This window comes from Pyxicephalus adspersus, chromosome Z (assembly GCF_032062135.1).
Source record: "Pyxicephalus adspersus chromosome Z, UCB_Pads_2.0, whole genome shotgun sequence".
In the NCBI taxonomy this organism is placed as follows: domain Eukaryota; kingdom Metazoa; phylum Chordata; class Amphibia; order Anura; family Pyxicephalidae; genus Pyxicephalus; species Pyxicephalus adspersus.
In genome coordinates, this window is record NC_092871.1 from 21,724,230 (window position 1) to 21,737,314 (window position 13,085).

At 38.6% G+C, this 13,085-nt stretch overlaps 1 protein-coding gene across 1 annotated transcript in view; it reads right to left on the reverse strand.

The window, feature by feature from the left end:
* The window catches only part of NUMBL (NUMB like endocytic adaptor protein), a 54,164-nt gene that overhangs the window by 6,130 nt on the left and 34,949 nt on the right, over nt 1-13,085 (reverse strand). The window contains exons 3-9 of the mRNA XM_072429870.1: nt 8,632-8,773; nt 7,039-7,113; nt 4,780-4,854; nt 4,254-4,394; nt 3,065-3,266; nt 1,408-1,731; nt 572-745 (exon numbers count right to left, since the gene is read on the reverse strand). Coding sequence (XP_072285971.1) covers nt 572-745; nt 1,408-1,731; nt 3,065-3,266; nt 4,254-4,394; nt 4,780-4,854; nt 7,039-7,113; nt 8,632-8,757 — 1,117 coding nt within the window. The 5' untranslated portion in view covers nt 8,758-8,773. The remainder of the gene's footprint in view (nt 1-571; nt 746-1,407; nt 1,732-3,064; nt 3,267-4,253; nt 4,395-4,779; nt 4,855-7,038; nt 7,114-8,631; nt 8,774-13,085) is intronic.

Below are 13,085 nucleotides of genomic sequence, written 5' to 3' on the forward strand. Positions count from 1 at the left end.
TTGCCACCTTTCCTAAGCAGGGCAAAGTGATTATGCCTTAGAAAAAGCCCATCCCTTCATAACATTAAACTTTGTCACTATTGCAGTCACTACCAAAATACAAGTTGTCCATTGCTGTCATATCTCATGTTACCCCCTCCATCATGTGAAAAAGCCTAAAAAGGCTCAAACACTGGATAATGGGCGGGTCGTATGTCTTTCCCATAATCAGCAGGTATTTTGCAATGGTGGCCACAAAATACGAGTAGTGGAGAAAAACCATGAGAGATATTGGGTGGTTAGGAGGCCAACATTGCTGAGGTTATTCTAGAAATGCTAATTACCTGCCATATGAATATGGAGGCTTCTATGAATGTCTCTGTGCTCTCCCACTCTCCAGCCCCTTATATACAGTATGTTCCAGAACCTTAACACTACATTTGTGTAATTTAGTGATTTCCGCTCCACACTTTGCAATTAAGTACTAACCCAAACCAACGGTCATTAGGAGGACTGTCCAATGAGGACATTCGTTTTACAAGAACAGGCATTATAATGGGCATACATTTAAATATCCCCCCAGTGTTCTTACTTTGTGCTGTCTGTCGAGGAGGAGGAAGACCAGCCACGTTAGGTGGTGTCCTCATACCATTTCCATTTACAAAGTGGTCTTCAGATGGTTTGTTGGTGAAGGAGCTATTGATCTGGTTGCACAGGTCAGTAATTCCATCTGGCTCAGGAGGTCCTGTGGGATCCATTTCTGGAACTGAAAGAAAAAAATAATTTAAATAGGTAAAAATAACTGAATTGTTTGCTTTCAGGAGATCTTCATAAATGCAACAAGACAATGAACATGCTCTGGATCAACAGCATTTGTGAAAGACTAAAATTGACAGATGGCTGCAAAGGACTGCTCAAGGGTACAGGTCTGGAAAGTTCAGACAACAGTTCATACAGATGAAAAGCAATGTGATGACCACTGTTCCACCTTCTAAAATACATTTTCCAGGCAGATACTTTGAAGGAAAATGCTTTATGCGATTGCAGAAGGTGACCAAATTCTTTGGCATGTTTTATGTGATCTCAGATGACGGGAAGGATTGATGGATCCAATTTAAAACTCCTTCCCAAGCATCTTGGGTGAGATCATGCCATCAAAGCTCCAAGACTGTCAAGGTCACCAAACAGAGCAGGGAATCTCCAAAACAAGTTAAATATTTCACAACTTTATTACTACCAACTGGTACTGGATGTCAAGATAGCAAAAAAAATGTTTTTAGCCAAAGTTTTTACATGTAAAAGTTGAAACTGGCCAAAATGTTCCATTAAACTCTAAGAAATAAAATGATGTGTGATTTCAGAACTAGCCTAAACAGCCTCTCCCTTCACCAACAGCAAAATACTTTTTCCCCATTGCCCATGTCTCACCTTGGCCCTTGTCCTGGAAATTGGTTTTGCGTTGTAAGGTGGATGGGAGCTCATTAAGCCGCAGTGACAGCTGACGTTTGAAGGGTGAATTTTTCTGGCTAAGAGCAGGGAAACCCCTGAAAGATCCTTGTCTCACAAGCTGTTCTATGGGGGCATGACGACGAGGTATGGCATGTTGGCTGCCCATCTCGGCCTTGTCAGGTGGGACAGATGACCCCTGTAGGGGAGAGGAGTTTTCAGGCTGGGCTGGTATTCCAGTACTGGGCGAGGCTGTCAGGGAAGATGCATTTGATGATTGGCTTTGATTTCCTTCACTTGTGATACCTAAGATACAAAAATAACATCATATGAACTTGGGTTTTGGGTCACGTTTACAATATTTGTAAAAACAAACTTTTATCCCTACAGTTATCTCCTTACCCCATTGTAGATAAGGTCATCCCTCCATAACCCCCTAGATAAAGCAATTACTTACTCCCTTGTACTGGGGTCGGGGACCCACTGCAAGGGTAAAAGTTTTTTCGCCAAGTGAAGTTATTAATGTACTCTGGGTACTGTCAATCTTAACTTACCTGTTTTACTATTGGTTTGCAAGATTTTCTATCATGGTGAGGTACAGGTAGAGTCAGGAGCCAATTGCTTCTGCATATTAGTGCAACCCTGGTTTGTTTGGATGACATACAAAGCTGGCCTGTTACTAAACTTTCCAAATATATCCTCAGTTTCCTTTAAATTAATGTTAAACTGTAGTTTGCAATCTGATTTTATGGAATGTTCACACTTCTTTTTGTTAAAAACCGCAAGCTTTTAATACAACATTTTATGCAGCCTTCTTTTTATATTCCACAGTGTACAATTAGTACTGTAGTGTTTTCAGAAAAAGGTGGTCAATGAACCAGTGCAGTAATGTAGATGACAGGTTTGTCAGATGGGGATTAAAAATAACAAAGGGAAATTTAGAGATACTTGCAGGCATGAGAAGTCAACAATATCATTTTAATGCAAAGATTTCCTTTGAATTAAAGATTAATGGTAAATACATCTGCCAACACAAAAATAACCAGGCATAGAAGGTGATCATACTAATTACCTTAAATGATCCCTCCAAATTTATCAGTCCACTGTATGTTTCATTCAAAACCACAATACCCTTAAGGATGGTCCTTTGAACCCCATATTGGATTTTTAAGATACACACGCATTCTGAATTGCTGGGCACATTACAAACCTGCATGCGGGCATATACAGATTATGCTCATGCTACATGTGCAATTATTTTTGGAGAATCTCAGTGGAACACATCCAAGCTGCATAGCACCCCCTGGTCTTGTTTTCACGCTGCATGCATTACACCTAATAGGTTTCACAACTACAAATGGCAATATAGCGGGAAAAGAACCCAGATTCACAGATCTTAACCTGTCTGTGACTCACAGGAGTATTTTCCCTGGACTTACCCCCCCCCCCCCCCCCCATGTGATGCCCCTAAAAGAAAGGTAAGGCCTGTATACAACACCAGTTGTCTACTCTTTTATTTTTCTGATCATATCAACATGCAGATTTTACGAAGGGTTACCAATGTTTATGCATTTTATCTTCATCATCATCATCATTGATTTCTAAATCATTATTATTATACAGTATCATTATCTCTTACCTTTCTTTTTATCCTGAACCTGACGCATAGTCTCTTCTCGATCACTACCAGATGCAGAAGTGACACGGAAGGAACCTTCACGGGCAAAACTGGTACGACTGGCATCAAATGATGCTGTGACTCCGCATTCTTTTTCCCGCTTTTGTTTACGTTCCAGGCAAGCAGCAAATGCACAGCCTACTGCATGGCTTAGACGTTCTCCCTGTTACAAAGGGATAGGAGGTACTCTGTCATGATAAAGTACAACATGCAAAAGAAGCCCTCTGCAAAACCTTTTATCCATTTACAATTAAAGTATAAAGTGGTACAAAGAAAGGATGTGCAACAAAGGCTAGAGAAAGTGCATGTAGACTGGAAGTGGCCGAACGAGACGACAGAAAAGCAAAGGCACTGATATTAAAACAAGGAACGGAAGTCATGGTAATTGTGTATGATACACTGTTCATTCAGGCTTGGATCTTCTTGTAATTATCAAAAGGTGATACCAGGATACGGATATAATTTAATATATATATGCTAAATCTGTTGGCTATTGAAATCTAAAAAAAAAAAGTTTGTTTTTGTGGGAGTGTAGCTTGCTTTAAAGAACTGGCTATATTTTTATATATACAATATGTTGATCGCATTTATAAGCATTTACCTCAATTTCTCAAAAAGAATGTTTGGACTGAATAAACTTTGGAAAGCTTTTTACATTTCCATAACAAAGTAGTAGACACAATAGACACAGACTAGTTCATCCTAAGTGGCACAAATAAGGTTTGACAATCTGCACCAGGATATAGATTTATTTAGTATATGAAAGTGCATTTAGCACCATTATTTAAACCTTTTGAATTGTTTGTGGGCAGCTGTTGAAAAGTTTTCTATTTTTAATGTTTAATGGAGATGTAAATCTATATGTATGTTCTAAATGAGTATGTCATACAGGGGGCACCAATGGTATTCCCTCATGGTATTATTTTTCGGGTCTTTTTAATATTCTAGATTTGGAATATGATATTTAAATGATCCTAAATCCTAGGAAATAGTGTACCATTACAGTAGAATTAGAGGAAATCATAGATTCCTATTATACCTATTCTTTATTTTGTGATCATTCTAAATTTTCCAGAAAAGTCGAATACTCTCAATATAATATAAAAACTTTGCATCCCTTTTTATGTTCGAACATTCATATTTTACTCACAGAATCTTTAAGGGCCATAAAGCAGTGACAGATCCAACGTCTGGTGGTGCCATCCCGGCAGATATAGGAAAATGCCTTGTCAAAATTGCGGTCAGGAGCGCAGAATGAAACTTTCTCTATAGTCTGATCCACAATAAGGTCCTTAGAAAAAAAAGGGGAAATGAGTGGAGGAGAAATAGAAAGAAATGACAAAACAATATAAAAAAAGGAACTCATTTAGGCATATTTAATCTATTGCAGTACTTTAAGAAGTGTTGTGCAGCACTACAGCACACCACATTGGATCAGAAAAGGTATATAATCCTCTTTTCTCACTCTGCTGTATACAATATTCAGATGCCATTCACAATCAACAGCTGCACACACAATATATATATATATATATATACACATACATACACACACACACATACACACATGCATTATGCATATACATACATACACACACATATCATAAGATATGAAATTGCACACTGTCACAGTTACTGGCAGAATAATAGACATAATCGTGTTTGCTTTAACTTACCTTTGTCTTATCATCCACCACTCGCAAGCCATCAGCAGAGACCCATAGAATAGCTTTCACAGATTTCTTCCCAAGCTAGACAAGGAAAAATAATGTGATCCAAAATGTCAGAAATAGAGAAATAAAAGTGTTCTAAAGATCCAAAGAAAAGGGTTCACATTTTGCTAATTTCAATATTGGAACACAGAATGCTGTGCTTAAATAAGCACTCCGGAGACTGCAGAGAGATAAGCACCACAAAGACTCCCTTGAAAACATGCAAAACTTTTAGGGGCCATTTAGATAAGTGCACTGCAATATTGTGAGCTATGCTGTGCATTTGGGTACGTTGCATTAACGGCTGACTATGTTCCCTGATGTAATAAAAAAAAAAGAGAAAGAAGCAAAGTACAACACAATGCACTACCGGTGCAAAACAAATACCACCACAACACAAGCTATGTCCATCACTTTGCATTACCAAAATGCAAGGATTTAAATGGGCTGAACATTTCTCATCTGTCGAAATGGTTACCGCCCTGTATTACATACATACATATATTATATACAAGGTTTATATGTATATGAAGGTTTCTGAAGTTTCATATGTTGAAATTTACTGAAAGATGTTTAGGATAAGACAGCACAAAAGGTAAAAACCTTTATATAAAAAAACTGAAAACCTAAAGGACTCTGTTAACTTCCTACTATAAAGGTCTCTATACTGACATGATTTAGCACGAATTCTTTGTCTAGCCTGATAATGTGTACATAAAGTAATTACATATAAAATGTATTCCACATAAATCTAGGAAATATTCATTTCACAGGTTCAGATCAACCAAGAACTGTCAAATCATATTGATCAGACTATTTATCAACCTTGAATGAAAAGCACCGGCATTAATACCAATCACATTCTGAGTTATCCTTCAAACAAGTTTTTCATATTTCAATCATTTCATACAAATTAAGCACCGTGTTGCAAAGAAACAGGTAAGGTCAATTATAATCGTTTTAAATGGTTTAAGCATGCAGTGAATAATCAGATCCAAACAATGTTAGACAAAAGGTTTGTGATTTATCATTAATTATTGACAAGTGCTGGATGGATTTACTAAACATATGACCCTCTGCACTATAGCATTTCAAACATAGGTTGGCTCATACTATATTGTTTATTCAAGATCAACCAAATGTTCAGTTTTATTCTCCTAAATACATTCTGGGTGTATCAAAACAAAAGGTTTTTACAATTTGTCCACTGTCATCATCCAGCAAAGAATGACCCTTGTGGAAGCAGTAGTCTCTCTCCGGAGGTCTAATATACCCAACTGCTGAGTCAGAGCTCCCCAATTATCTGAGAGCAGAAGGTTTCATGATTACACAGCTATAGGTTTCACTCTGCAAGGGGGAATGTCAGACCTCTGCAGAGAGATCTTTACTTTTATGCAGGGAGCTAGGGTCCTTCTATACAGCATGCTTTTAGGACTTTGTGTCTAGTGTGTGTGTGTATATATATATATATATATATATAATACACACACACACACACACACAATAAATTAATATATACATAAATAAAAAAGAACCTATTTTCTCCTTATCCCTGTATTGGTTTAGGAACAAGCAGGATTTATACCTTTTAAAGGTTACATATGTTCCCATATCCAACAGTGAGCAGTACAAATTAAAAAAGCCGACACAGACAATAGCGCTTAATATGCTGAAAAAAAGCTTATATTTGGAAGAAAGTATTATAAATAATTCTTCTTTTTTTACAACAGGGAATCGCATTTGAAACCAAAAAAACAAAGGAAGCAATCCCAGCAGCCAATTAGATTTTTACAGTATATTTCTAAAAGTTTATCTCCGATTGGTTGTTGTGCGGTACTGCTTAACGAGGGAACATGATATTATGTTAAGCCGGCAGTGTTTCTCTCTCTTTCATGTATATTTTTGGGCAATTTCCTAATTCCTCACACACAGGCAAGCCTTTCATCTTATCTTCAGAGAACCCATAGCTGCAGATTTCCTGGCCTTCTAATTCCCTCTGTGCAGCCACCACTTCTTATGCAAATATATTTATTGGTGTCACTTTGGGTTCTTCAAAGGAACTGCCACTGACATGCAAAGTATGTTAGGGGAGACGCAAGGTTTCAGAATCTTTCTTCACTGCTGGACTTTGTCACTCAGTCCGATTTACCCTTGTTAATCCCTTGTTTTCCATTAAATTTTTAATCCCACTCAGCAGTCACACCGCAAATTTACTTTTCTTACCAGTTTGAGCTTCTTGACAGCATCCTCGCATACATGCATGCCTCGTGACTCTTCCACCTCCACATGCCCCAGGTACTGTACAAAGAAAGGGACACATCACATGAAGCTGCAGAACATACAAGATGAGCCAAAAGAATTCCATGTAACACAGCAGTGTGGCAGTAATAACTGACAGACACTAGAGGGCGGTATAGACCACAATGACAGCAAGCCAAAACTATTTAACTAGAGTTACATTCCCATGTCTGGTGCTCTGTACATAATATTTTATTCATGAGTTACATAGCCCCAACATCTTCCTTGGTAAGTGATACAGATGAGGCTGAGCTATACAAATAAATAAAATATTGAAATGCCAAGCAGATACAACTCTATAGCAAAAACAAAAGCAAAAATACCAAAGTGTAATTGAAGTTAAGTAAGCCACACACTATATTTCCAATCTAATAGATAATCAATTAAGGCTTGTTCAGGCAAACGGTGGGAACGTTAGTTCCCAGTGGTTGGCACCTTGCCAGTCACTTGGCCGCCCCCGCTGCTGCGCTGGTTCCTAATTAACCGATGTTTCAACAGGAACTGCTCACCGCCATCTCCATTCATTGGCTGCGGGAGAGACTCTACAACGTAGGATCTCAAGGTTTGCAGGTGTGTGGAAGTTGGAATGGTACTGCAGCCTCACCACCCCATTTAGTTTTTTTTTGCCTATTTTCACAAACCAGACCTAGGTGAAAATGATCAAAAATCATGATCAATATTTGAGCTGAAAGTCAGTTAAAAAGTGTTTGGGCATGGCATTTTTTTCTTGTGGTTGATTAATCTTTAAATCACTAATATGATCACCATTTCCATGAGAAATAAAGATACAATCGATTGCAATTCAAATCAGTTTGATTACAAATCAGCTGATTGAATGGATCAATTTAAATTGCAATTACAATTTTTTCCTCCATGTAAAAAAAACATGGAAATAAAAAAAAATAAAAAAAAACAGGTTATCCGATATTCCCTTAAACCTTCCCTGCCATTGAAACACATGGCATATTCCCCTGGGAGAATGTCTGATTCCCTGTTTTAAAAACAGAGCCCATGCTTGCTATTGGATCACTACATGTGACCCTATATTATTTGCATCAAACTTCTAATCCCCAAAACATGTGTTGTTACCCTAGGGACACTCCTAAGCCCTAATTACCATCCACACGTACATATATATATCCTAACAAGACTGTAAGCCTTTAGTCTTGTTAGGATATATAAGTGTGTGTGTGTAGATGGGGTAACAACACATGATTGAACATTTTTAATATTATAGAAATATTTGTATATTTCTTCACCTGTACCTGCAGGCCAACTCAATACGGTTTCCTCCTGGTGGGACTCATCAGTACAGGACATTATTAATTTTATCTTATAATACAGCACCAACATATAATGCAGCGCTGTGCATGAACTGGGGGCCACTATGTACAGGTGTGATACTCTGAAGTCTAAACCACATCCCGGATGACTTTCCTGAATAGAGACACTGTAGGAGTCTAACATGGCAGAAAGATCCCAAGGCAAGAAGATGGCGGAGCACACAATATCACTCACCCTGACTGGAAAACTGCATTTCCCTCTCCTCACGGCCTCCTCATCTGCCCCCCACTGGTGCGGACGACTGGCCTCCGGTACATACGTTGGTTTTTTCCTCCTCAGGCTCTGCCGCAACTTGTTCATCTCAGGAGCTGCCAGGCTGTAGATGCAAAAAAGAGACGTTTTAGAGAAACTACATCTTGTACTCAGAATTTAAAATTCATTCAGTCTGATCCTGGGTAGTTGAGCAAATCCTATAATAGGGGATATATGTTATTATAAGTTTATAAATTAACATATTACATAGACCTTCACAGAGTTCATTGTCATGCTACTAAGAGGCACATAGCGGTGAGCGGATATCACCATCTGCTCTCTCCCATTTTCCACTTTGCTGGGCATACTGCTGCCACCCTATTAACATAGATCAGGGCAGGGTGTACGGTTCACAGTGCCTGAATGATGCAGCAACCTGACAGTGCATGACATGGTACTCTAAATATAAGCACTGGATGAGCAGCAATAAAAAAAACCTTGATTGGATAAAACACTTCCCATTTACTGTATGTATTCCCACAGCTGGAATCGAGCTTTAGGGAGTTTAACTTACAGTTTTGCAAAATGTTAAATGGAAGACTGGATTAGGCTTCCGGACCAGGTAATAGCGAAGTTTTAGGGGATACATTAAAGTGCCCTTGTCATTATTGAAGTATAGGGGATGCCATTGCTGGCTTTCAAAAATATGCTTGTTGTCTGGTCATTGATGTCTGACATTTTGTTAGCATTGTCATAATAAAGTCACAGACTAAACACAAACATTCTGTCTTGGTGTCACCTTTGATTCTGCCCTCTCATTCACCCACCATATTCAGAACATTTCCAGTTCTTGTCACTTTCACCTACGCGACATCTCCAAAATCCGCCCCTACCTGTCCTCCGAGACCACCAAACTCCTTGTACATGCTCTTATCATCTCTCGTCTGGACTACTGTAACATCCTTCTCGCTGATATTCCTCTAACCCCACTCTCCCCTCTACAATCTATAATGAATGCTGCAGCCAGACTCAATCATCCTTCCCTTCGCTCCTCTTCTGCTGCATCTCTTTGTAGTTCTCTTTATTGGCTTCCATTTCACCTTAGAATCAAATTCAAGCTCCTGTGCTTTGCCTTCAAATCCCTCCACAGTTCTTGTCCCACTTACCTTTCTGACCTGGTAAAAAAATACTCCCCCTGCCGCTCTCTCCGCTCCTCCAATGACCTACTAATGACTTCCTCAGCTTTTCTAGAGCTTCCCGACTCTCTGGAGTGGTCATCCTCGTCCTATTCAGCTTGCTCCTGCTTTCTGCTCCTTTAAAAGAGCCCTTAAAACCCATCTTTTTAAACTTGTCTACCTGTCTTCCTCCGTCTCTTTAAACCCTCACAATTCACCCACCATTCCATATCTCCTCTTCTATTTTGTGCTACTTCCCCCACCTCCTGGATTGTAAGCTCCTCTGGGTAGGGTCCTCTCCTCCTCCTGTGTCACTGTCTTTACTATGTCTGTCATTTGCAAACCCTATTTAATGTACAGTGCTGTGTATTATGTTGGGGCTATATAAATCCTGTTTATTTTGATAAATGTAAGCCAAAATTTCTCATCCTCATACCTGCTCTAAAATAGTGAACCAGAAAGCAAATGTGTGAGTATGAAAGCCAGGCAAGTAATAAATAGACGTGGTCAGCAAAGGCCTCCATGGTTTTATTATAATGGGTTGCCATTATAATAAGGTTTTAGGGTAAAAGTAAAGTTAAATGTAAGGGCAGCCTAAGAGGTATGTTAAACTTTTATTTTTCACTTGTTTTCAGTGGCTTATTTGCCATACTGCTAGTATACCCAATTGCATATCAGCCGGTTTATGGATGTAAATATTAATTCTGTTTTGCAGCTCAATAAAGTTTTCACAAAGAGAAGGAATACGGCGACACCTTAAATAGTTGTGAGATTGGACAGACTTTGTCCAGGAAGAATGTGTTAATAATTCCCAGAATTCCAGGCTCCCCCCCACCCTTCCAAACATATGTGGTTAGATTGAAAACATATGGTTGGCATTTTCCGGAAACAGAAAGGATCCAAAAAGGAAAGAGGATGAATAAAACAAGGAAAACCAAAAAAAATAAACAAACACTAGCCCTTCCCAGGGTAGAGGGCGATCTGCATGACAGTGATTACACAGAATACAGTGTCAGAAAGCGATAGACTGTGCTAATCTGCCAAGGAAAGGAGGGAAAGAACAGCCGTAAGGCCTTATATGCAGCCATTAAATGAGCAGCCCGAGTCTGTGACCTGACTGATTGAATTAACCCGCAATGAAATGTAATAAACACGCATTCTCTGAGATTTAACAGAGCAGGAGAGGAGCCAGCGTACGTCTAAGATATTGCCATTTTTCTATTAGATTATGTTTAAGATGTATGAAAGAAATCAGCAAACTTTTGGGGTCACGGTTCCCAAATTGGGTATAGTATATCCTCCCACTGCTGTAGATTGACATTTGGTTCTCTGTCAAAAAGAATGAAACAAAGATCCAACAAAAGGACTTAGCCAGAAAGATCTCACCACAATGTAAACTTTAAAGCTCAACTAAATGCAAAATGCCTTTTAAAGTGATTTTAACAAACTTATACCCCTTAAGTATTTGTGGTTGACTGTAGCTGTGCACCTATCCATACAGCCAGGACCGCTCATGTCCTTTAGTTTCAGGTTAACAGACTGAGGTCCTACAAGTTCTTCCCACCAACCTTCTGCAATTACAAGTCTTTCCTCTGCGTTTAGAGACATGGTTTCCATTGGAATAATACATGGATGCTTGGAAACAAAGTTTGGCATCTCTTGTTCTTCTTACTTTTGGTGTCATGTGATCAAACCTGATTGACCTATCCATTAGCGGAATTCAGAGATGAGAGGAAAAAGCTGCAACGCAGGGTACAAGAAGATTTGGCCCATAAACCACTTTGCTGCTACATACTGGTTGCATTTATTTATCAACACAATTGCCTTCATTTTGGGATTGTTTTAATATTTTATTTAGAAAGCCAATCTGAGAGAAAGTGGAAGGTGGGAAAATATATATAATACTGATAAAGGAAGACATCCCTAGAACCTTGTAGATTTTCTTGCTCATTTCTATCAGTGAATGATTACTGGGGACATGCATGAAGGGAAGCCTTCTTTAACATAACTAGCTCTGTGTAATACAAATGGAAAGGGTTAGTAAAGAAATAACTTGAATAACCCTTTCTTAGGATTTAATTTTTTTTTTAGTTTTTTACATCCTTTCTTCTTATAAATGATTTAGCTATAGCCCCTTCACAATAATTACAATGAGAGAGAGGGTTAACATGCGGTCGGTATTCGTTGCCTGGCTTACGCTACCATAGGTTTTTCTTGCATGTCATGCTTGGGCCAAAGTTTGTTTTAACTTGTTTTAATAATGCTGTGGCTGACTTCCATCTACAAAAGGGAACTGTGAGTGCCTGGGAGACAATAGCCATTAAAGGTTAATGTGTATTCTGGAATAATTACCTACTGGGAACACACATTTCTCCATGCAGTCTTCTCTTTGTGGAAAAAACACATTTGTCAATTAAATTCTGACTTCAGCTTAAAAATGATGAAAATGGTAGAAATTAATTATTTTATTTAACCCTATTCTAGCCACCAATATGAGGTAGATGAAGAAGAAAAAAAGAGAGGGTGAGGGGAAAGGCAGGGGATGGAGAATATTGGTACAATCCACCACACTGTGTGGGGAAGAGGTTATACCCTTGTTCAGTCTGGAGTCACATGCCATTGACAGGAGAGAGATTTCCCAGGATACCAGAGACTTTTAGAAACTTCAGTCTGCTCTATAAACATTTCCAGAACTGCATTATATAATCGGCACAGACTCTTGGCCCTGTAAGGAGATCAGGTTCACTATTTTATAATTGCTGTTTTTATGTCACTCTACAAAGGTAGAAAGCAAGCTCCAAGTCTTATCGCTTTGCTTCTTACCTACTCTAAAAAAAAAATTAAAGACAAATGGCAAAAAAAATCATGACCTTGATCATCGTGTGCCCACTATACAAAGCGTAATCCAGATCACAGGGGAAACACAAATATCAAATATTACAAACTATTAGATATGGACCCTTCTGTTTGCAGTAAGGATTGAAAATACAGGTAGCCCCGGGTTACACACGAGATAGGGACTGAAGGTTTGTTCTTAAGTTGAATTTGTATGTAAGTTGGAACAGGTACATTATTTTAATAAATGCAATTGGGACAGATGTTTGTCTCAGCATATTATTAGGCAGCGTGGTGTCAGTTACTGTATAAAATCATCACTGTGAGTTGATCTCAAACAAAGGAAAAAACAACTGCATAGTTTGTCTTGGTCATTAAATAGTTACAAGATGTTGCAGAAGAGCTCAGTCCTTAAGATCATCCACA